Raw genomic sequence first — 25135 nt, forward strand, 5'->3', positions numbered from 1 at the left:
TATTTTCAGATGGGGTCTGCAGCCAGATATATATATTAATTTGGGGGTCCTTGACATGAAAAAGTTTGAGAACCACTGCACCACAGCATCTATTTTAAACTTCACATTACGGTCGTTACAAGCAAACACAGCCCAAGACTGGTTCAAAAATGAAAAAGAACAAAACTTTATTAATCATTAATTGTGACCCATTCATTGCTTTCCAAAACTGACATGTAGATTTGATGTCAAACATACATCGCAACAGCTCCAATTACAAAACAGCTGATTTTAAAAAAACTTTTTTTGTCTTCTTTTTGTTTTTACAGTTCGTTACAGTGTAGACTTATACATATACATATATACATATACATATACATATATATATATATATATATATATATATATATATATATACATATATACATATATACATATATATATACATATACATATACATATACATATATATATATATATATTCATTATATAATCATATTTTATTTATCTTCATTTATAAATAAAAGCAACAAGGCTATTTGATAGGGACGGCTATCTTACAATGAACATCCGGAGACAATTAGCAGCCTCAAGTTCTTGCTCAAGGGCACTTGGACAGGATACAGTACAGCGGGGCTTGAGAATACGACCTTTCGGTCATCAAACCACACACCCACCTCTCCATCATCAGAGGCAAAGGCATCAGGCCATGCTGTGGAAGCTATGGGTGCATTTCAGTTCTTTGTAGATGGTTATCATATTCTATAGAGACATGCCAAGCTCCTCTTTCTTTCCGTCTCAGCCATGAAGAGCGCCATGATGCATTTTGCAGTCAAGCGTAGCCCTGGGCATGCCCGTACCATGCCCGTACCCGTCTATGGCTGACCATTACGTCAACCAGATTCACGTCCTCTTAAGACAAGGATGTTATTTTGCCGCGAACGCGGCGAACAAGGATGATTGTCCAAGGGGGGGAAAAAAAGTGGAAGGGTTGTGGTTTTCACATTCGCAAACGTCACCCTAGTGGCATAAACGACCGGGAGTAAACGTTACCCTAGTGGTATAAACGACCGGGAGTAAACGTTTGGCCACAACCTGGGCGGCGTTTCGGTTTCGTGGCTTCAAACGGAACGCTAGCCCAACAACAAATATATTGCGGTAAAACACAAGTGTCCGTTTGAGCACGAGTCTGCCTCCGCCCTCTTTCGCTCTCTCTCGCCTTCTTGAGAGTCCCTCCATCCCCGTCGGTTGTGTCGTCGTTTTTTTTTTTCTTCTCACAGCGTTCCCATGGGCTCCCCGAAGCGGATCCTCTGGCCGGCCTCCAGGTTGAAGGCGAAGCCCTGCGGCGCCTCGAAGAGCAGCACGATGGTGGAGCCCAGGTTGAACTCGCCGACGTCGTCCCCCTTGCACATGGCCACGCCCCCTTTGCCGCCGGCGACATAGCTGAGGTCGTTGTAGGAGCCCTTGTGGTAGCGCGCCACGTTGGTCCTCAACTCCTGGCGGAGGAGAGGCAAAGTTATAGTCATACTGAATTTTTCAGCTATTGGCACTTTACTTGAGTATTTCCAATTTCCAATACTTTTACGTCTACTCCACTACACTACATCTCAGAGGCAAATGTTGTACTTTTACTCCACTACAATTATTTGAAAACTTGAGTTACTAGTTACTTTACAGATATAAATTATGACATTATAGAACATACATTAACCACTTTAGCCCTATTTTATACCTAGGCTATTTTCAAACATCTTAGTACTTTTACTTTTGGTACTTTAAGTACATTTTGATACCAATACTTTTCTACTTTTAATCAAGTACATTTTGAATTGCGGAATTTCACTTGTAACAGAGTACTTCTACATTGCATTATTGATACTTTTACTTAAGTAAAACATTTGAGTACTTTTTCCAACACTGTCACTGACTCACTAATCATAATCATAGGACTCTGACTAATAGAAAACTGCGATCACTGACCACAGTCTGACCACTGTGACTGATACAAGACTATCATCAGACTACCTGATCACTGTCACTGATACAAAACAGAGAGATCAGACTACTTGATCACTGTGACCAATGCAAAACTGAGATCACACAACTGTCAACAATAAATAATAGTCTTATTATTAGGAATGCAATTTGCCTCCTGTGTGAACTGCACAAAGATGAATAGGATAGGGTAGGGCTACGCTACTGTAATCAGTCATAATGGTGGTACTTGGAGAGCCAAATATTATCTGAGGTGGTACCGAGACCAAACGAAGCGCACTTCACAAAAGGGGCAGCAGGGGGCTCTGTGGTGCTGAACCCCCTCATAGTGGAATCGATAGGTAAGATAGTCTTTAAGACGTTTGAATAATTTAATTGTCCCAAAACATTGTCTTCGGTGGGTCTAAGGCAGGGGTCTTCAACGTTTTCAGGCCAGGGACCCCCTAGCTGAGAGAGAGAGATGAAGCAGGGACCCCCTACTCTATATTGTATAAAATTGTGTTTCAGATTAAAGTTTTTTTTTTTACTTAGTCTGTTATTTTTCCCTCTACACCTATAGCCTCTTTGCCAAAAATAGCCGATCTACAAGCTCTCAACGAGCTTGTAGATCTGCTATTTTCGGCAAATGTTCCCCTCAGAAAAGGAATTCTAGGGTTCAAGGTGGTTAATGTAAAAAAACTAAATCATATCACGCAAAGATTTGGCGGACCCCCTGTAGTAGCTCTGAGGACCCCCTAGGGGTCCCGGACCCCCTGTTGAAGACCCCTGGTCTAAGGCACACAGGCGTGTCCAAGAGAGAAAAAAGAATGAAGAAAGAAAATAAAGTTTGCCGGGGCGTTTCAGGTAAGTGGCCTTCGTCAGGGCAGTCTCAAGACTAAGACTGCCTTGAGACCATAATGGGGTGTTTAGTGTTTCTAGAGCGGAGGTTGCGAGTGGAGGTTTGTTTGCATACAGTTTGTTTGTATACAAGGACCATGTGTCATGATGACCGCCAGCCACACCAGAGACCAGGTGCCATGATGACCACCACACGATATCCTGACCACCACAGCAGTAACCGACCTTTGCCACACATTTTTCTCCCCACCAAGAGCACATTGTTGTATACAAACAAACAAACACTCGACACGCTGAACATCTCTTTCTTCCTTTGTTTTTGTTAGTATGTCAAATCCTTAGTAGTAAGCTGGGCTCACTATATGGTCAGACAATGTGGTTATGTGTTTTATGAGAAGTGGTCAGTCCTTTTTTTTCTTAAATGTAAATGATACACATTTATTATGCACAGAATGGGAAATAGATTCCAGCATTTCCTAACTCGAAATGGGCCACTAGTGGGTCTATTCCTGTCAACCTTTAGTTCTTTAGTTAATTTGTATCCATTCTCTGCATCTCACAGTCCCTTTCCCTCCATCACATGCGTCTTATAAGGTGGTCTGTCACAAGTTCCATATCCGCAGGTCAACTGCGTTTCATCTTATTTATAATGTACTTGGTAGTGCTGTGGAGCGTGTAGAGCAGCCATTTTCACATGCACTGGCGCTTAACCAAGTATAAATCAGGCGTAACTATTCACCCACACACCCCAGGATAAATGGTGAATTTATATAGTGCCAAAAGCACTTTAATTACAATGTGCATTACATTCACGCACTGATACACACATTCCCTCACCGACAGGGGAGGAAACCATGCAAGGAAGCAACATGCTCATCGGAAGTAGTTAGCGGTTCAGTGCTTTGCCCAAGGGCACTTTGACACGAAGCCAGGAGGAGCCGGGGATTGATACAGGAACCTTCCGATTACCAAGCCACCGCTCTGCCTCCTCCTGAGCCACTACTAATTATGAGCAACTTCGATTCCATCGATTTCTCAAATGACCTTTCATTATGTTCTGACGTCATCTAATGACTTGAAAAGTATGTTAATGTTAAATGTTAGTTGGAAGATACTTATTCTCCAAGGAATATATTATAGTTCTATAAATTCAAAGCCATGCGGTTATAATACACACTCGAATCAGAATAGAGTATTCTCTGTGGCCGTGCTAAAGAAAGATTAGGGCCAACAACATGATTTCCCTATTCCAAATATTCAGAGGAAAACATTGTTAAATCATCTGGATTAAGGATCTGACGTAACTGCTGTGTGTGTGTGTGTGTGTGTGTGTGTGTGTGTGTGTGTGCGCGTGTGTGTGTGTGTGTGCGTGTGCGTGTGCGTGTTACATAAGTGGAACCCTGGCTCAGAAACTAAAATGGATTTCAGATAAATGGAACCAGGTCAACGAACAACAGAGATCAACAGCAACAGACAGTGGGAAATCTTATAGAGGGAGACAGTCAGTAGGAAAGCTGACACCCAGTGAACCTATTGAAGGTCACCAGTTTTAGCATAACATTGGTATTCAGTATGTTAACCCATTTAGACCTGAGGCCGATTCTAAAAACGCCTTCTAAAACCTAACCATAGTTTTCTGAAAATGTTCAAATTCTTACTAAAAATAAAAAATAAAAAATGATGTTACTATATTATAGCAACAACTAATGAGACACAGAGGTGGCATCCGGATTGAAAGGTATAACAACGTATAGGTAGCAACAGGTCTCAATGGGTTAAGGTAAGAGTCAGGGGGAGACGCACGCTAGCAACTAGCAGGGGACTATTTGTACCTCATCAAAGTAAACCCGTATGGACCCAACGTTGGTTGCTCCAACGGCGGTGAGCGAGAAGAAGCCGTGGCGCCAGGCGCCGCTCAGAACCACCCGCTCATTGTGGCAAAATAATGCCTTGATCCACCGAGCAATACCCGGGTTGACCGACATTAAAGAACCTAGAGGAGAGAGAGAGAGAAAAAAAGAGAGGGCAGGGTACATAAAAGGTTAATGCTTAGTATGGTAATCGCCTCTAACCTCATGAATCAGTTTTGAGCCTTCAGGTTCTCGATTCGGCACATTTCCATTACTGATTGGCTATTTTGAATTATCCTCCTCTGTTTGAGTGCAGTAAACAGCTGATAGAATAAAAGTATTACACAAGCATCGAAAATATTAAATATCTTGAAAGTATTGGAGAATTTGGATGTATATGGTATATGGAATACAGGTATATATGTTTTTTTATAAATCTTCTCTTCTGGGGGTCCCTGGCACAAAACCTTTTCAGATGGGGGAGTCCGCGAGTATCAATTAGAATAAGGTACTAACCAGGGAAGTGTCTCCTGTGTGATACGGTCCAGTCGGTAGGTGAATGGAAGCAGTGATAGTCTCCAGGAGCCAGATAAACCACACAGTGATACAACTCGTTGCCTGGCTGAGTCACCAGCAGCTCCTGGAATGACCCTGTTTCGTCTGACGGAGAGAATTCATGGATTAAAGCTAAATAAAATCTTATGACTGAAAAATGTTTGTATGACCAAGTCCTAATGTGTGATTTGTGAAACCGTATGAAAGGAGCCCCCACCACACACTAGCGCTGATTCCTAAACAATTTACGCAATATATAAAATGATGTTTTAGTAATATTGTTCCTGCTGTTCTACATACTGCCAACCAGGTGAAAAAAAATCACAGATTGAGGCTTTAACCTTTGCTTTTATATGAAATATCCGAGACGATTAAGATTTTATGGAAGAAGCTTCTGAACATATTGCTAGTTTGATCACTTCAAATGCTCTAATCTTAAAATAATAACAGAAAATAGCCCATTTTCAAGCTCTCACAGAGCTTGTAGATAGGCTATTTTAGCTGTGTAACACGGTTCCATAGAAGACACGCCGGCTTCTATGGCATCCAAATGACGTTGTGGCGACTGAGAACTTAAATTATGAGAATTAGAGAAATGAAAGAGAGAAGTAAGCATCAGTTCTTGCGGTCTACCGGTCTTGTGGTTTGGGGTTTAAATTTAAGCCTCGACTTTCACACAGAGGAAGAGTTTGGTCCTCACTCTTGTTCATGTCCAGCCCGTCGGTCCACGTCAAAGGTCCAAGGAATGACTCCAGGCTGTAGGTGACGCCTTTGACTTGTTCAACCTCACAGTTACGAACACGACCGAAATGAAGGATTTTACCGTCCGCTGGGCTGATCTGGACAACAGAATACACCAGGAGTAGAGGACAAAAGAGTACAAGTGAATACTAATTATAATATAATATAGGCATTTAGCAGACGCTCTTTATCCAGGGCGACTTACAGTAAAGAAGGTAAACACATACATCAAATGCAGAGAGACAGTGTAGTGCCTCAGTAATCTGGGATCACACTGTAGGTAAACCAAGAACCTAGCATCAGTCTAAGGCTAATATAATATCAAAGAGTATACATCCGAGTAGAACGTAATTCAGTAATATACACAGAGTGGAAGAGAATAGCATAGAAACGGTTAGAATGCAATATGAAAGCACAGAATAGGGTAGAATAATAGATGGGTAAAATAAGAAAATAGAAGAGATAGTAAAAGAGCACAGAACAGAATAGAATAGAGTTGCATAGAAGCAAATATAGAATATTATAAGAGAATACAGTAGAATGTACAGTAAGAGAATATAGCAGAATGTAACAGAACAGAGTAGAATAGAACATAATACAGAAGGATAGAAGAAAATATAGTTGAATGTATTGTAGTACCGTAGATAGATAGAACAAAAAGTAACAGAAAAAAGCAGAATAGAACAGAATATAGAAGAGAAGAATAGATCATGTTTTTAGAACAGCCTGTAGTAGAGTACAACATAATAGAGTAGAATATGGCATTAGTATAGAGCACCGAAGTCTGACGTAATTTACACATCCTACCTGGGTCGCGGTTCCCCCCCCCGTTCTGAATTCCCATAGACGTATTTAATATCGCGTCAAATAACAACTGTGTTCCAAAAATAAACAAATGACCCTGGCGGTTTGACTCTTATGGATATGAAGCAACAACTGACGGTTGAGAAAACGCTAATGTTTCTTCCGACAAATTAGTTAAATTTTCGCCAGAAACAGACCGTTTCAAATATAAGTGACTGACTATCATAAACGATACAGAACCTCCTCCCTGACAATATCGCCGAGACAGTTTGTTTATTTTTGGACCACAATTCTTATATGAGACGATTCTAAGATGACCCAATGTTATTCTCCATAGAGAAATGACTTTACGAACCAGGGGATGGACGAGTGACGTCAGGACTTCTGTACTCTATAGAGTGTAAAACAGAACAGAGTAGAACATAGGAGAGTATAAGAGAGAAATGAGAGTAGTCTGTCTGTCTGTCTGTCTGTCCGTCCGTCCGTCCGTACCACACAGCTGGAATCACACAGTGGTCTGACTTGAGGTTTCAATCTTCGTCTGAAGAATTCTCCCAGGTTCCTATAGTGATGCAGGTCCTCTACCTCTGCCTCCTGTGTGAGGAGGAGGAATTACAGTATGTCACTTATCATCTACCCATCTACCTATATATGACTATCCATCCAGCAATCTATCAATCAATCAATCAATCAATCAATCAATAAAATCAATCAATCAGCTCTACCTGCATGTTGACACCAAAGGTCCAGATGTACAGGCTGTAAATGGGTTTCCTCATCCAGGTGGGCAACTCCACGGCGTTCAGACGCCCCCACGTCCTCGACAACAGCCTGGTAGGAATGGACTTGTATAGCGCCACCTGGTGGAGGACAGAGAGAATGGCAGACAGGGCGAGAGAGAAGAAAAGTGATGTATTCCTTTTTCCTGTCCAGTGGAAACAAGAATAAAAAGCTAGGCCCTTATCTGATTTATACTTTCGTCACACAACAGCATGCGGAAAATAGATGATCTACAAGCCTACACACAACGCGTCACGGATGTGATAGATGGAGCATAGATTATTGGGCATTACGCACCGAGCCACAAAAAGGATTATGACCGAAAATAAGGAAGAAACATTATGATGTCACAGAGTAAAACAAAGAAACAATATGACATCATAGAGTACATCGTCTCTGTCGGGTGGAAACCTCATATTTCTAGAACTGTTAGATTTCAGGATTCAAATTCAAAAGCAGCAAACGTAGCAGATCTGCGAGCTCAAAATGTGTCGCATTTTGAGCTTGTAGATCTGCTACTTTTGATGCTTATGTATGAGACGTTGTAGTATGATCAAGTACGGCATTCATTTACGGAAAACCACAAACGGTTTCTGCCCGACAGCAACAATATGAAATGTCAAGAGTACACGAAGAAAAGCAGCATTATAATAAGAGAAAGCACACAAATGATCAAATTTGAATCAGGTGGATCTCGAGATCCACATGGAACGATGAGGCTCCAATGTGGACCTCAGACTTTGTGTGGCGTCAGTCCAAAACTGACTTCATCAAAAAGTAAAACATTAGTGGACATTGTTCTGTGGCCTGCCGACAGTGTGCTCAAGAAGACATTTTGTGCTGATCAGTCCAGCGGTTTGAGAGATTAGCTCCAGACACAGAGACAAGACAGACCCTTTTTTAGACGGCTCGCCTCTGTGGATCCACAGCGCACATTCTTTTTAATGATTCATTATAAAAGTTCATACCGAAGTGCCTCTGGATGCTCACACAAACGCACACACACGCACACACACGCACACACACACACACACACTCCTGTTTTTATTGTCTCCTATGGTATTCTACAATGAGAGTGCTTACCCTGATGCATTGTAAATCTGTTGTTTTCCACTATATGAGTGTGTACGCTGGTGTGTATTCCACTATAGAAGTATGTACGCTGGTGTGCTCCATTTTATTTGACTATAGGTGTACACACCCTGGTGTATTCTACTAAACAAGTACGTACCCTAGAGGGACGGAGTGTCACAGCTGACAGGAAGTAATACAGGAAGGACAGACGACCGGATGGCCGCGAGACACAACTGATCTCGCCCAGTCGCCTCCGCAGAGAGAACTGAGGTAACTGGAGCCTGAAATGGGATGGACCAATGTTACACACATGTTCTTGTATTTGATTTGACCATTCTCTAAAAAAGGTAGATCCTAGATCAGTGACATTGCAGCCAAGCAATAGAAAGGAGGAACAAGAATCAGATCCTGGTCCAGCGACATTATTACAGCCAAGCAACAGTTAAGCAGTGCAAGGATCAGATCCTAGATCCTAAAGTAGTAAAGCTCTGTGGTGAACATCAGCCCGAGTGCCGCGCTACGAGCTTGTAGATCTGCTATTTTTGAAAAATCGTGAAAATGTGTGCAAATCTTTGAATATATATATTCTTTTTTTAAAGCGAACATTTGTGAAATATTTAGTTCCAGGGACCGCCAGAAGCAAAGATTTGAGTTACAAATGTTACAAAAAAAAATCTATTATTTGCGAAAATGTTCATGATTTAAACAAAAATTGCAGATCTACCAGATCATAGATCTGGTAGATCTGCTATTTTTGAATAGCCAAAGAAATCTAAAATGACACAGACACGTTCCCGGTCTTAAAGGGTTAAATGACTGAAATTTGGTCAAAGTGTGTCGGTTTGTGGAGATGATCTCATTGAATAAAACGTGTGGGTATCAGAAGCCTTTGTTTGTTTGCTCAGAGCTCATGTCCAAAAAAAAAAAAATGAAGAAATGCTAAAACATTGGAAATCTGCAGTAGTGGAGGAGGATAAAACAAATAAGTTGAATATGAGAAGGAGTAGGAGAAGAGGGGTAGAGGAGTAGGACGAGGCTACTTGACAGCCTCAGCTTGCTAGGGCTATATAATAATTCCTTTAACAGGTCCTCATTGGAAACAAGTCGGTCTTGTTTCCAATGAGGGCCTGTGAGCAATTAGGGGTTAAGAGTCTTGCTCAGGCACAAATTTCATTTCATCGACACATTTGCTGGCCTGGCCTGGAATCGTACCTGGGGCAACCAGGGCCTCTGCGGGCTCACTAACCACTCAGCTATGGCCGCCCCTTAACTACTACTGTTGCTAAGAAGTTAGGCACTCTCTGTGTCTCTCACAAAGTCTATCTGCAGTCTAACAATCAGAATTTAACCAAGTGTCTCTCTCTCAATTCAAAGGGGCTTTATTGGCATGGGAAACATATGTTTACATTGCCAAAGCAAGTGAGAAAAACAAATACAAATTCAAATAAGAAATGTACGGTACAGCATGTACAAGATATAGGCCTACTAGAATAAAGAAATGAAACAGGGCCGTGTTGCAACATTGCAATAGACTATAGAAACTTTAAAAATAGCTTTTTCTGATAGAAAAACAAACATATAAACAATGATAACTTGACTTAATATAACAAAATAGGTATCCGTTCTGTTTGTACTACGTACAGTAGGTCTATGTACCAAGATCAATACGGTACAGAACAGGTTGTACCATACTGAACATCCATTGGATCAGGATGTTAATTTTCCTATCAGAACAACTCACACAACTTTCTGCTGTTTGCGCACATTGCTTTACTTAACCCAGCAGAGTGATTAGCATCCATCAGGGGATTGATCATAATGGAGATAAATATTCTGTGACTACTTGAAAAAGGTAAGAAAATCGAAAAACCGCTGGCAGTGGGCAAACGCGGCCAGAAATAAGTCTGGCAGTGAGAGAGTTAAGTCTTTTGACAATTCACCTTTAGATTCTTCTGCCGTGAGCCAGCACCACTATAAGGATCTGGTGTGCGTAGCACCTTTTTGCACAGTGAGAGAGTTAAGAACAGCCCAAAGGAGACTATATTTACAGAGACACACGTTTTTACCTCTGCCAAAACCAACCAAAGCCAGCAAACTTGGGGTCGATGAAATGAAAAAGACTCACTTATCTACAGCACAATGCTTTAGGAGAGCACATAAATTAATAAGAGTACACTACAGCCATCCAGACCATGGACTGTTTCACTACCAGACTCACAAACACTTGTGTTATGTTTTATGTTATAAATATAAAGTGGAGGTGTGTCGATTAATATGTTAATAACTGCTGCAAGTGTTGTATAGTTGTTTATGCTATTGCTATGCTATGCTATTGTTTTGTTTAATGCTATTTTTGCTATAATCTCGATATCGCCTTCTACGCATTGTCCCGTGCGATGTCACACAAATGTCACTGTTCAGAATGGCCCTGTGTTATACTGATAAACAAAACACTTTGACCGTGACTCTCTGTCACTCTCTCTCTCTCGAAACCCCCCCCCCCCTCCTCTTCCCGCGTCCTCCACCTCCACACACTTGAGGAGCAAAGCCCCCCAGGCGGTGGCATATATCTCACCATCTCCGTGCTTTCCGCACACTTCTTGGTCTCGTGCACATGGCCGTCAATCTGCCTCGTTTATCCACTTCTATCCTTCTTCTCCTCTTCTCTCTGTCTTTACGGAGTGATGGAGAGAGCGAGGAGTTGTCCCACCCCCTCTCTACTGAAACCACGCCCACTTAGTTAGTTATCCTCCTTTGTCCCGTCTTCTCTCTTCTTCCAGACGGAGGGATGGAGGGGAGAGAGAAAGCCTGGTTTTAGCCAATACTGTGGCGGCTTTATGCTTTAATGTAAAGGTTCAGAAAAATACTGTAAATAAAGTACAAATACCGGTAGTACTGCCTCTAAAGTACTGTATATAAAGGTACAAATACTCGTAGTACTGCTTCTAAAGTACTGTAACTAAAGTACTGTCACTGTAGTAGTGCTTCTAAAGTACTGTAACTTTCCAAGAAAGATACATGACAAACAGACCTGCTAGAGCAGTGGTTCTCAAAGTGGGGTCCGGAGACCCCCAGGGGTCCTTGAGAGGGTTCCAGGGGGTCCCCAGCAAAATGAGTAAACAAGGCATCACAATTAGTGTAACCAATTTAACCCTTTGAAAATAGCCGATCTACAGGCTGACAATCTGCTAATTAAAAAAAAAAAAAATCTTGAAAAAAGAAATTTGTAATATTTTTTGAAACATTTTAACTCATTAAGACCTGGAACGCATCTGTGTCACTTTAGTTCTCTTTGGCTATTCAAAAATAGCAGATATACAAGCTCATAGCGCGGCACCGAGTGCCGCGCTATGAGCTTGTAGATCTGCTATTTTTGAAAGATCTTGAAAAAATATTTTTTTCAAAAAAATGTTTAGAATCGCCTCAGGTCTTAATGGGTTAATAACACAAATATTATAAGCTGGTCCCAGACCAAATCTTTTCAGATGGGTGCCGGCCAAATACATTCATTTGGGGGTCCTTGGCAATAAAATGTTTGAGACCCACTGCGCTAGAGTTGTGCTCCTCCGGGTAGAAGGCTGCTGGCAACACTCTCACACAGTCATTCTGACATCATTGACTTTCTTCCTGTGCATGACTTGACTTTCTTCCTCTATTTCTGACTCAAAATGGTGAAATTGACTGAAAGGTTGACAAGTTTGCATGCCTGAACACCAAGACGTACTCATAAGGAATGCTCTAACTGCCTGTACTACAATATCATTTCAATGACTAAGTCCTACCTAGAAATGTTACTAATGCCTGTACCACAAGACTTAGACTACTACACTAATAAGTACTACAAAATGATACTATTACTGCCTATACTAAAATTCTATTACACTAGTTCATACTAAGTAATACTACCACTGCCTATACAATACTAGTATAACAACAAGTACTACTAACTCATAATAAAAGTAAAAAACACAACTTTACCTTTCCTTTTAATAATCCTTTAAAAACACAAAAGAATGCAGAGCCTTAAAGGCAAAAGGATGTTTCCCCTGGCTGATCCGCTTACACAATGAAGTCTGCCTGACCAAATCGCCTCCCCTTTAAGTTGCTCACACAATGAAGTCTGTCACACAGAGAGCCTCCCCTTTAAAGAGGCTTCCAGTCATTGGGAGGGCAAAAAATAAAGATAAGAGTGAGTGGACTGTCAAAGAGTAAATGACTGCAGGAGATGATGAGAGGCAGAGGGTCCTAGCGTTTCCCAAACAGTGGGTCGGGACCCATCTTTGGGTCGCGGACCATTTTTTGAATGGGTCTTAAGTAAAATATCTCCTTTTTTCCCCGTTTACTATATCTAAAAAATATGTATATTATTTCAAAAGATTAAAAAAAGTTCATCAATTGAAAAGAATTCCAACATATTCCAAAAGTATTTCATAAACAAAATAATTTACATAAATACATTTTAAAAAAAACATTTAAGAATTAGTGAAAATAGCAGATCTACAAGCTCGCAATGCGGCACGAAGCGACGCGTTGTGAGCTTGTAGATCTGCTATTTTCACTAGTTTGGGTCCCGGGCAAATGGCTAATTTCTCTTTTGGGTGTCGAGCTAAAAGGTTTGGGAACCAGCCGAACCACTGTACCTAGCGAATCCCAAGCAAGTCCCACACTCTGCGATTGGCTGAAACACATGGATAGAGCTTGTTTTTGGTTCACTCAATCTCCTGTTCAAGGTTTTATAACTAATGCATGAGATTTTTTCAAATCACTGGACAACAAGGCAGTGCAGGCTTTGGCTGGGCGGGTACTGGGTAGTACACCGACTTGCAGCCACCAGCAGCACAATAACTAAATTCACCTGTGACCTCAACAGGATTTACAGCCCACACAAACACCCTATTGATGCCAACAGCTTATTAACCAACCCTGGCATCCGTATTCTCGGAATGTCATTATAGCCAAAACTTTAAAAAATAATAATAATAATTCCAGGGGGTCCCCAGCAAAAGCAGTTAATACAGCGTCATAATCATTTTATCCATTTACATGTTGGCTATTAACACATTGAGTGCCAAAAACGGTCCGGACCGTTTTTCATAATCCAAACGAGTTGAAAAAAAAAAATATTAAAAAAAATATTTAATATTTAAAAAATATTTAAAAAAAAAAGCACCAGGAGATATCATTTTTCAAAGATTTAGATTCCAATCCACTTCCTGGTTAACTTAAGACTTCAAAAGCCTGTATCTCGGCTCCTGTGTACTTTTTTTCTTACTATGTATTTTCGACTATTTTCAACTGGCTGCAACTATGGAACGGATTACCTAATGTTTTTTTTAAAATCCCCAATTGTACGAGACCCCTGTGTGTGTAATGAGGGGATCACCGTGAGGACGGTGGTCACTGAAAATATTTTGTGACTACTTGAAAAAGGTTAAAAAATGGTTAGAAATCCAGGCACTGACTGAATGTGTTTTTAAAAAAAACTGGCACTCAATGTGTTAAAAAATATCACATCTACAAGCTCACAGCGCGATACTTTGTGCCGTGCTGAGAGCTTGTACATTTTTTTGCCTCCTTCGAAGATCTCCGTGCTTTAGTTTAATTCACCCCATTCTCATCGGTTCCGTTATTTTCAGGCCCGCGACTACCACGCCCGTACCCACTTTATACCTTTGGCTCAGTGGCTAACAAGACACTCTCTCTCTTCCCAGGGCACAAGGCGGGATCTCGAGCCTATATTATCTCATAGCAACAGTGAAAGTGTTCTCGCTGGCGGGGGTTAGAGGTAAATGGGAAAGCGGAGCTTGAGCTCGACTTTGCAGATGATCAGTGGGAAGAGGCAGTCTTTACGGGTCAATAATACATCCTCATGAGCTCGCTTACTGTAAGTCTAATTCAGTTCAAAAGCCAGACTTGGCAACCTTTTTCCAGGGGACGAGCGATACCCATATGTTCTTCTCCTGTCCCAAGCTGGCCGAGTTCTGGTCTTGTTTTTTCGACACGCGTCGCTAGGCAAAGCCCGAACCTAAATATCAACCTCGATCCATGCCCCTTGGTAGCCATCTTTGGGCTGCCCCACACACACCTGCTGGTTTGCTCTAGGAAGGAATTAGACATGGGGTCTTCAACGTTTTCACCCCAAGGACCCCCTAGCAGAGAGAGAGATGAAGCAGGGACCCCCCCTCTATATTGTATACAATTGTGTTTCAGATTAAACTTTTTTTTTTACTTGGTCTGCTCTTTTTTCACCTCTACACCTAAACATCTTTGCCAAAAATAGCAGATCTACAAGCTCACAACGTTGAGAGCTTGTAGAGCTGCTATTTTTTGGCTAAAGATCTCCTCAGAAAAGGGATGCTAGCTTTCAAGTGGTTAAGGTAAAGAATTAAATCATATCACACAAAGATTTGGCGGACCCCCTGTAGCAACTCTGAGGACCCCCTAGGGGTCCCAGACCCCCTGTTGAAGACCCCTGAATTAGACGTTGTAGCCTTTGACCTCACTCATAGCCCGTAGACGTATTCTCCGGCACTGGAAAAGCCCAAGCCCACGGTGCCACCATCCACCATCTCCTGGCTCAAGGCCTTAATGTCATTTCTATCATCGAAAAGGTAAAGTAGTACTCTCTAAGAGGGTCAATTGCCACTTTTATGATAGATGGCAACCGCTTATCACATTCATAAACACCCGGACATCCCTTGACCCAGACAGATCCTACAGATATACTCTTTCTCCGAGGTGAGCACCTCAGATACTCTGACGTAAACTCCGCCCCATTGTATCTGGGTCATTTTTTTATCTACTTTCTTTTGTCTGTTTTGTTTGTTTTTGTTTTTTGTTGTTCTTGGTCAATTTCAGTCCTGTCTGTGTCTCGTCATGTCCCATAAAAGTAAAAAAGAATCATGGTGATGTGTTAATATATTGATAACCAACCTTCGTTTCTCTGTACCACCTGTTTCACCAATAAAGATTTCTGACGATTATGCAAAAATAATTACAATTATCTCAAATAATTGCCATTGCGATTATGTAATAATTGTGACAGGCCTAGTGATGGGTGTGATGTGATGGAAATGCCGTCACATCACACCTATCCTGTACTGGCTCTAATGTTCTTTCTATTATTTATCCTGGCCGATCAATGCATCTACAGTATGTAGGCATGGACCATATGACATACATGCAGCATATTCACCTGCATCTACAGCACAGGAACACTCAAAGCCAATAGATCCTATACATGATGCTAGAAGACAATGACATACAAACAGCCATATTTTGCTTCAGCATTCATTCGGTTCCATCATGCCATGTCTATGGCAGTGATTCTCAAACGTTTTCATGTCAAGGACCCCCAAAATGACATGTATCTAGCCGCGGACCCCCATCTCAAATTATTTTTAAAGCGAACATTTGCTTCTGGGGGTCTCTGGAACAAAATGTTTTGAGATGGGGGTCCGTGGCCAAACATAATTTTTGGGGTCCTTGACATGAAAAAGTTTGAGCACCACTGATATAGAAAACTGAAGTTTTTCAGAAAACTGTTAGGATTTCTTAGGATATTTATTTGTAGAATCAACCTCAGGTCTTAATGGGTTAAGAGCAGTGGTTCTCAACCTGTGGGCCAGGGCCAACAAGTGGGCCGTGAGGATATTACAAGTGGGTCCCCCAAATAATTGGCAACGCACTAAGATTGTAATGATAACATAACATCCGGCCGTCACTCTCAGACTCTACTGCTGAGACCCTCATCCACTCTTTAATCTCCTCCCGCCTGGATTACTGTAATGGTGTCCTGTTCGGGCTCCCCAATAAAACCCTGGACAGATTGCAGTATGTGCAAAACTCAGCTGCCAGAGTGCTCACCCGCACCAAACGCTGGCAGCACATCACCCCCACCCTCAAACACCTCCACTGGCTTCCGGTCAAGTTTCGCATCAATTACAAACTACTCCTCCTCACCTATAAAGCCCGCCATGCCCTAGCCCCAGGGTACCTCTCGGACCTCCTGGACGATCACACCCCAGAGCGGGACCTGAGGTCTTCCGACTTGGAGCTTCTCACCATCCCTCGTAGCTACAAGCGGACCCTCGGCGATAGAGCTTTCAGCGTGGCAGCCCCTGACCTCTGGAACTCTCTCCCATTGGAGATCCGCCAGATGCAAACACTGGACTCCTTCAAGTCCGCACTGAAGAGACACTTATTTACTCAAGCTTTTGGCAATTAATGTGTTTATTGTGTGTACTGTAAAGCGTCCTTGGGTTTCTGAAAGGCGCTATATAAATCCAAGTTATTATTATTATTATTATTATTAATTCATTCACAATCGACTGACTGATCATAAAAATAAGCGTGCTCTGAAAAATGCACGCGGCCCACTCATCTGACCACTTAACAAATGGTTCAGTGGTCTTTCTGGGTGGGCTTTCATCTGGCTACACAGTGCACTTACAGGACCCCTGTCCTCAGCTGTGACCCGTCTCCAGTTCAGTTCAGACAATGATGTAAGTCATGTAACTACTGTTATCAACGTTTATATCAGCACTGTAGCTGACAACCTACAGTTAGGGGTACAAGGATCACAGCCTTTGTGTACGCATGCCGGGGGTTTCCTACACACTCACATAGAGTGTACTAAGTGTGTGTGTGTGTGCGTTTGTCCTCATTGCCATTCTGAACCCATTCGTCCCACATCCACAGATGACACAGCAGCTATTGTACACACACACACACACACACACACACACACACACACACACACACACACACACACACACACACACACACACACACACACACACACACACACACACACACACACACACACACACACACACACACACACACAGTGAAATCGACTGGAATACAATTTTAGTAATGGAATAAATGTTTAGTGGTGCATCATGCATTATATTTTATTTTACTATCGTTTAGTACTGTACAATCTTATTCTATCATGTTTGATTTATAACCATATTGTACCATCATTTTGTACTGTTATCTTGGGCACAGTCACGGCTAAATGTTTTGGTCCGTTTTGGTTGACCCATGGTAAGTTTACTCTGTTGGTCTGGTTCATTTGGAGGTGAGAACATTCAACCAAACTCTAGTGCAGATCAAACAACTGAACCCTGGTCCTACTGAAATAGTCAAGACTCGGTCCAGTTCCAAGCAAACCACAGTTTGGTATGTTACATGTAGTTGGACTTAAAATAGGACCTATACTGTTTAAGGTAGCAAACCAAGATGCAGTGCATTGTGTGTTGAATCAAGGACAATATATAGATAGATATATTTAGATATATTTCTGCACATATAATTACCAGCGTTACCACAGCAATTGCCAATGAGGGGATTGTGGATTAGCAGCCTAGGCTCTTGCCTGAATATGAGTGAAAATACGTACCCGCAGATTCGTTCAGGTGGCAATATAATTCAGTCTAACTAAAATCATAGAGAAGATGGCCTTAGTTTTACTCTTTGTTAGTATCCAATATTTTCCCAAAACAAATGCGACAAATGCAATGCCCCAAATTACAATAACAAAATAAACACATAAACTAATCTTTGAGTATTTTTTGTAAGCAGAAATCTTATTAAAACAAAGCCTTTTCAGGAAAAACTACCAAACCCACTTCAAAAACAAATGAAAAACAAACTTAAATTGAAAACAAAAAGTCAAAACTAAATAAAAACGAATGATAAAAATTATAATAAGCCTGCTTGAGACGTGTTCATACTGTTCCCACTGTTCTTATTTGCTTGAAGCACCAAATCAGAACAATCCCAACGCACTGCTGTTGCTCCATTGCTGTCCAACAACAATGGACACAGTGATTTCCCCCAGAAAAACATTCTGTCCAATATAGATGACCTGCATGACCGTGTGCCATTTGTTTACAAACTAATGACATGCCCAAAATAGGGACCCCGAGGTTAATGAGATTAACCCATTAAGACCGGGAACGCATCTGTGTCACGTTAGATTTTAGCTGTAACAATTATTTTATAGTTTGGGCTATTATTTATTTTTTTGGGGCAAAAATAGCAGATCTACAAGCTAGTACACTAGCGGCACTGAGCTTGTGGATCTGCTATTACATTTTTTTAATCGTGAACATTTGTATGTCTTTGAATATATGTTTTTTAAAGTGAACATTTGTAGCTCAAATCTTTGCTTCCGGGGGGATTCTACAAATGTCTTCTAAATACGAACAGTTTTTTGGAAAAAACGTATGTTGTCTTTTTTCATGTCAAGGACCCCCAAAATGCAGACCTCCATCTCAAAATATATTGTTCCAGGAACTCCCCAGAAGCAAAGATTTGAGTTACAAATGTTCGCTTTAAAAAAAATGATATATATATATATATATATATATATATATATATATATATATATATATATATATATATATATATATATATATATATATATAAAGATTTGCACACATTTTCACGATAAAAAAAAAAATAGCAGATCTACAAGCTCGCATAGAGCTACAAGCTTGCATATTATCTGCTATTTTTCAATAGCGAAAGAAATTTAAAGCATGACACAGATTCTTTCCCGGTCTAAATGGGTTAAATTCACACAGTTGGTCTTTGATTGGAGCCACTCTGGGCCCCTTTGCAACCACGGTAACCACAACAATGCCCTCGTACCCATCTAAACCGCCGTGCAGGAGGAATACTGTGACCCTCTCATCATCGTCCGCCACCGGCCAATCACAGCGAGCGAGTGTGCGATGACACTGTGTCACACCATGTTCAAAGAGCTATGCCGTGCACACGCAATGGTCGCCGCCGGTGTGTCATAAACAATGAGTAACAGTGAAAAGAGGAAGAAAGTCTGCACACTGAGCTGCAACCAGGTTAACACAACATTAAGGCCATGCCAACGTGGCCTTCACTTTGTCACATCATGTCATGAAACTCTTCCAACATGAGATAAGGCTTCAATGAAGTCACTTTGAACCCTTCTCTCTCTCTCACACTCACACTCACACACACACACACACACACACACACACACACACACACACACACACACACACACACACACACGTACGTTACATGACCAACCTTATGAACTGATGTCGAGGGAAAGTCCCAACTGATGCAACTAAAATGTCCATCGTGGGCCAAAAGGACCACGATGGAACTACGCTCTTGAGAGTTATGGTGTTTTAGAGCAGTGGTTCTCAAACTTTTTCATGTCAAGGACCCCCAGATTGACATTTATTAGCCTGTGGACCCCCATTTGAAAAAGATATGCCAGGGACCCGCATAAGAGAAGATATTTACAGCTCTCTAGCAGTGATTCTCAACCATTTTAATTTCAAGGACCCCCAGTTTGACATGCATTAGGCTACGGACCCCATTTAATGGCATTTCTATCTCTGGGATCCCAATTTATATAGTAAAATCAATGTTAATTTAACTCTGAGAGTGTACACTCTCAGAGTTACAGACCCATAAGGATCCATTTGGTTCCTAATCTATCATTTAGCTGGGGACCCCCTGGAACTCTGTCAAGGACCCCTGGGGGTCCCCGGACCCCACTTTGAGAACCAATGTTTTAGAGCCTTTTTGACATATATGTACAAATACTTTTATGCATTATGCATTTTGTCAATAAATATGTCAATCAAAGAATCTGTCTATATTTCTATCTGGACGTCTGTCTGTCCTTTGCATATCTCGAGAGAACAGATGAAGCCGATCAGATGAGCCGTTCTCTAGAACCTGGTCAACCTGCCCACACACACCCAAACAGGCACGCAAGCTGTTCGCCTGGCATATGGGATTTACTACTAGCCAAATAATACCATGCTCCTGTCCCGCTGCCAAAAGGCAGAAGGCTGCATACTGAAATACCCACTTGTCAAGTTATATTGAATGTGAAATATACTGTATATTTGCACAACATTGTGCATTGTGCATGATGGCGTCTAAGTAGTGGAATTGAGAACCATTCATTCGATTGTCTTCACACTTGGCGGAACTATTGCTGAGGAGGGCGCATGAAAGTGCAGTGTTGAGTGTTCAGAACAGCCACGCCCCAGTACTATACTAGTACTACTAATAACACTAATGACCCCCCCCCCCGGGGTCCTTAGGTAGGTACCAGGGGGTCCCCAGCTAAATTTGTTTATGTTGCGTCACAATCATTTTAACCACTTTAACCAAATCTTATACTTTGGCTATTCAAAAATAGCACATATACAAGCTGCCAAGCTATGAGATTGTAGATCTGCTCTTTTTTTTTTTACACAAATCTCTTCTGGGGGTCCCTGGCACAAACTATTTTCAGATGGGGGTCCACGGTCAAATACATATCAATTTGGGGGTCCTTGACTGGAAAAGGTTTGAGAAGCACTGGCATATATGACCAACAACACACACACACACACACACACACACACACACACACACACACACACACACACACACACACACACACACACACACACACACACACACACACACACACACACACGCGCGAGCGCTCTCAGCATCCAGAGGCATTGTGGGAAGTGTTTGCGGTGGGCGCCTGCCGGTAGCCATGACGACAGTCAGGAAGCCTCCCTACCTGTGAGTCGCTGGCTATGTGAGGCGGGACTTCGATGCCCAGCTCAGCCAGCCGGCGATCCTGGTAGCGCCCGTACTGGTCGTAACCCAGGTAACTGCCACCGCCCGTGGCGAGCAGGAGGGGGAGGGGCCTCATGCGGGCCTGGAGACCTGGGGGGCCCGAGCCATACCGTCCACGTCCTGAAAAATAAGAGTTACTCCATCATTATTTCATACAATGTATTCGGTATTTCACAGAATTTTGCACTTTATTGTATTTTATGGACAGAATCATCCTCAAAAAATAATGGGCATATTAATCGTCTAAGAAAATAATCATTAGTTGCAAGTTAAACGCAGATAACGATTGCTGCTGCACAATAGAGGACCTGAATATTTATGAATTCATGATGATAATGACCAGGGTTGAGCTGTAGGGGGTGCGGGAGGGGGCCGCCGCACCCTTAGTTCTGACACTGTGGGGGCTGGGGGCTCGCGCGTGCTCCACATGCACGCACCGTCAGCGGCGGTCTTTAACGCCTTAAAGTTTAAAAACAATAGCCTCTCAAGGTTCGCGCCGTCAGTGGCGAGCCGTTCTCAATAGCGTCTACCTGGCTGCTTTGCATAACATTAGGCTACTCGAGAAAAGACACGGACTTGAATTGAATGTGTTACATTCTTCTCACAATGAGAGACAACAGTCTCTGCACTGCAAGGTGTGAAGGGGATCGCTTAGCAGAGGACCCAGTTCTCTGAGACAAGACAAGTTGTCTGATTATTTTAACTATGTGTGGGTGAGTCTATGTAAAGGGCTTTTATATAAAATTAAAAGGAAAATAAAATAATTAATTTGAAACAAAAATAAAAACAACAAATTAACAATGCAACAATGCAACAAAATAATAATACATATAATTACATTAATAATCACATGTTGAATACATTATTTAACTAGCACTGAGCTGAGTGGCTATGTGCACATGCCTGCGCACGTGCGCGCGTGACGTCATAAAATACAGCACCCGTAGTTCAAAAATCCACAGCTCACCACTGGTAATGACAACGCAATAGCATAAAACAGAGATTAGTCATGAGCTCATGACAACACTGACCCATACAGGCAAAACCCTGAAACTACAGGTGTCTAGTTTTTAAACACCAACCAATCATGAAATCAGCTCCAGAGAGACTTTATGAAATAATAGTTAACTGTTTGCATTTTGCAGGGTTTTCAGAATGAGAAACATGTTAGTATTAAACCTTTAACACAAAACGTGTAATCAATAATGGGCAAATGATTTGTGACCCTGCCAAATGTGATAAGACTGAGAAAGCGTACATCAAACTTGCTTAGTTTCTATTGTACCAAATTTGGATGTATATTTGAATAACTGACTTGTTTTGCTACAACTTTATTAAAATGTGAATATTAAATCACATATTTTTGTAATTTAGAAGGAATGACTCACCAGCAGAGAAGTGACGCAATGGTCCCCGTAGCAATCGTAAAGTTGTCTGAGAGCTGTACGGACAGATAGACAGGCAAATAGATCATCCATCTTCAGATTAGCAGATTTCTACAAGTTTCTACAAAACTAGTACTGCTGGTTTTCTTTCCAACCAGGACCTCTAGTACTGCTAGTTTTCTTTCCAACCAGGACCTCTAGTACTGCTGGTTTTCTATCCTACCAGCACCTCTAATAATACTGCTGGACTGGTTTTCTATCCTACCAGCACCTCTAGTACTGATGGTTTTATATCCTACCCATTCAATGCCACCTCACTTCTAGCATAATAAAGTTAATTTCTATCTTTACAATTGCAACAATGAATGGTACCAAAACAAAACTTAATAAAGTCAGCTGTATTTGTCTAAAATAAATGGATCTCACCCTCAGATTCTGTGTGTCTGCTAAATTGGGATGATTTGGGTGGTTATGACAGCCTATGTGTAAATGACAGCCTCTCTCTCTCTCTGTGTGTGTGTGTGTGTGTGTGTGTGTGTGTGTGTGTGTGTGTGTGTGTGTGTGTGTGTGTGTGTGTGTGTGTGTGTGTGTGTGTGTGTGTGTGTGTGTGTGTGTGTGTGTGTGTGTGTGTGTGTGTGTGTGTGTAACAATTACTGCACTTTTTTATTTTTCAAATACTATTTGAAAAATAGCCGAACTACAAGTTCACAAGCATTTCATTGCCACCCCTTGTGAGCTTGTTCTGCTCTCAAATTTTCTTTCGACAAATGTTGACTTCTCTCATTGGGATCTCTCTGGCACAAGTTCGCACAACATATTTTCAAATGGTGGTCCACGGGGGTCCGTGGCATGACAACGCATGAGAATCACTGCAGTAACAGGTCCTGGCAAATGTAATTCTCTCAGTCTCTGCTAGCCCTGATACATGACTAGCTGTAGTATACAACCCTCGTAGACGTATTTATGATTCTGACGTTTTGATTGAAAACGTCAGAATCATAAATACGTCTTTGTATACTACAGCTAATACATGACTGTCATATATTATATAACAGTCATGGATTAACTTTAACATAGTGTTTGCACTTTCTCAATTTTTGGCCCGTACATCTACATAAACGTTCACATTTCAAATATAAAGTGTTTACCCCATGGCCAACAATGTTACAATAATGTACGGGCCCTCGGAAGTACCCGTATCTTCCGTATTGTTCAATAAAAAGCATTTTAATCCGATCGGTGGCCATTTTCTTGGTATTTTCTCCATATGCTTTCAAATACGCGATCCTATCGGTTGGGAAGTGTATTGCACTCTGATACATTATAACTATGAGAAAATGGCCACCGATCGGACTAAAATGCTTTTTATTGAACAATACGGAAGATACGGGTACTTCTGAGGGCCCGTACACAATTTTTTACATCCATGGCCATGGGGTAAGCACTTTATATTTGAAATCTTAACGTTTATGTAGATATACGGGCCAGAAAGGGACAAATTGCAAACACTATGTCGAAGTTAATCCATGACGCGACCGTCTTGGATCCATGGCTAGTTCTCTGCCTGCGAGAGCGACAGACGAGAGCTTTTATAAATAAATACTAAGTACATTTAAATATATCGGCTTCCCAAAGCGGTCATATTATCAACTCAAGTGCTACACGTTAAACGTCACAAATGATTCAAGTCAACGAAGAACAGCATCTGTACGTTACGTACCTCCACACTTTCCCGAAGGACGCCGCCATCTTTGAAGACAATATTGTAGTTTCTTCCGTGGAGGCGACACGTGACGATCGACGCAGCCAATCAGCGGAGAGAGTCTTGATGTGACGAAGACGTGAATCGTCGTCATGGTTGTTGTGTGCGGTGCAGTGTTGTAAAGTAGCTAAGTACATTTACTCAAGTACTGTACTTAAGTACAATTGTTAGGTACTTTTACTTTATTTTATTTTATTTAATTTTACTGGAGCATTTCCAATTTTCAGAACTACTTAGAAACAAATATTGAACTTTTACCCCACCACTACAATATTTGAACACTTTAGCTACTAGTTACTTTGTAGAATTTGATTGTTATTACAGAACATTAACCACTATATAGACCCCTTAACAGACGACGTCATACTGGCTGCGTGCAGCCAGTATGCGCGCAACGAAACCCATTATATCAGGTCTCGTTAGGACGCGTCTCACTAGCCAACACACACAAGAGGGGGTTGGGGTGTGCTGAAACCAGTGCACCCCGAAACAGGTTGGGAATTGATTGCGTGAAACTGTCACCTGTGCGTCCAGGCTCAATGTTAGTAAACAAATAATTGGTCTATAGGCTGTTTGAAAATAGCTGGGACATTCCACATACATCCGTGTACCTTACGTGTCTATTAGGAAAATTCTTGCCCAAAGACATTACATTATTATGAAGTTTAAAAAGTAGTGATACACTTATCATACTCTTGTTTAAATTCAATAATATACCCAAC

General features: G+C 41.5%; 1 protein-coding gene across 3 annotated transcripts; it reads right to left on the bottom strand.

Annotated features, from left to right (window-relative positions):
• Window positions 1-269: 269 nt before the first annotated feature.
• pisd (phosphatidylserine decarboxylase) lies at window positions 270-24404 on the bottom strand. 3 transcript variants are annotated; one of them, XM_084062752.1, is made up of 9 exons: window positions 24372-24404; window positions 22655-22707; window positions 21208-21386; window positions 7487-7621; window positions 7254-7355; window positions 5917-6055; window positions 5178-5321; window positions 4644-4804; window positions 270-1475 (listed from the first exon to the last, which is right to left on the bottom strand). In XM_084062752.1, exons 1-9 carry the CDS (start codon window positions 24398-24400, stop codon window positions 1254-1256), a joined length of 1164 nt encoding a protein of 387 aa, XP_083918878.1. In that variant the 5' UTR covers window positions 24401-24404; the 3' UTR covers window positions 270-1253. The 3 variants fall into 3 exon arrangements, with proteins under 3 accessions (XP_083918878.1, XP_083918879.1, XP_083918880.1); XM_084062753.1 differs by lacking the exons at window positions 21208-21386; window positions 22655-22707; window positions 24372-24404 and adding exons at window positions 8773-8896; window positions 11191-11385; window positions 12594-12666; XM_084062754.1 differs by lacking the exons at window positions 21208-21386; window positions 22655-22707; window positions 24372-24404 and adding exons at window positions 8773-8896; window positions 11191-11388.
• Window positions 24405-25135: the final 731 nt, after the last annotated feature.

This window comes from Gymnoscopelus microlampas (genome assembly GCF_963454915.1).
Source record: "Gymnoscopelus microlampas genome assembly, chromosome: 1".
NCBI lineage: Eukaryota > Metazoa > Chordata > Actinopteri > Myctophiformes > Myctophidae > Gymnoscopelus > Gymnoscopelus microlampas.

Excerpts from the sequence above, each read along its gene's own strand:
- pisd (XM_084062752.1), bottom strand. The coding sequence starts at position 24,400 with ATGGCGGCGTCCTTCGGGAAAGTGTGGAG. Across the intron at positions 22,708-24,371 it reads TCCTTCGGGAAAGTGTGGAG|CTCTCAGACAACTTTACGAT; the intron begins GTACGTAACGTA and ends CTGTCCGTACAG. Across the intron at positions 1,476-4,643 it reads TACGGGTTTACTTTGATGAG|GAGTTGAGGACCAACGTGGC; the intron begins GTACAAATAGTC and ends CTCCTCCGCCAG.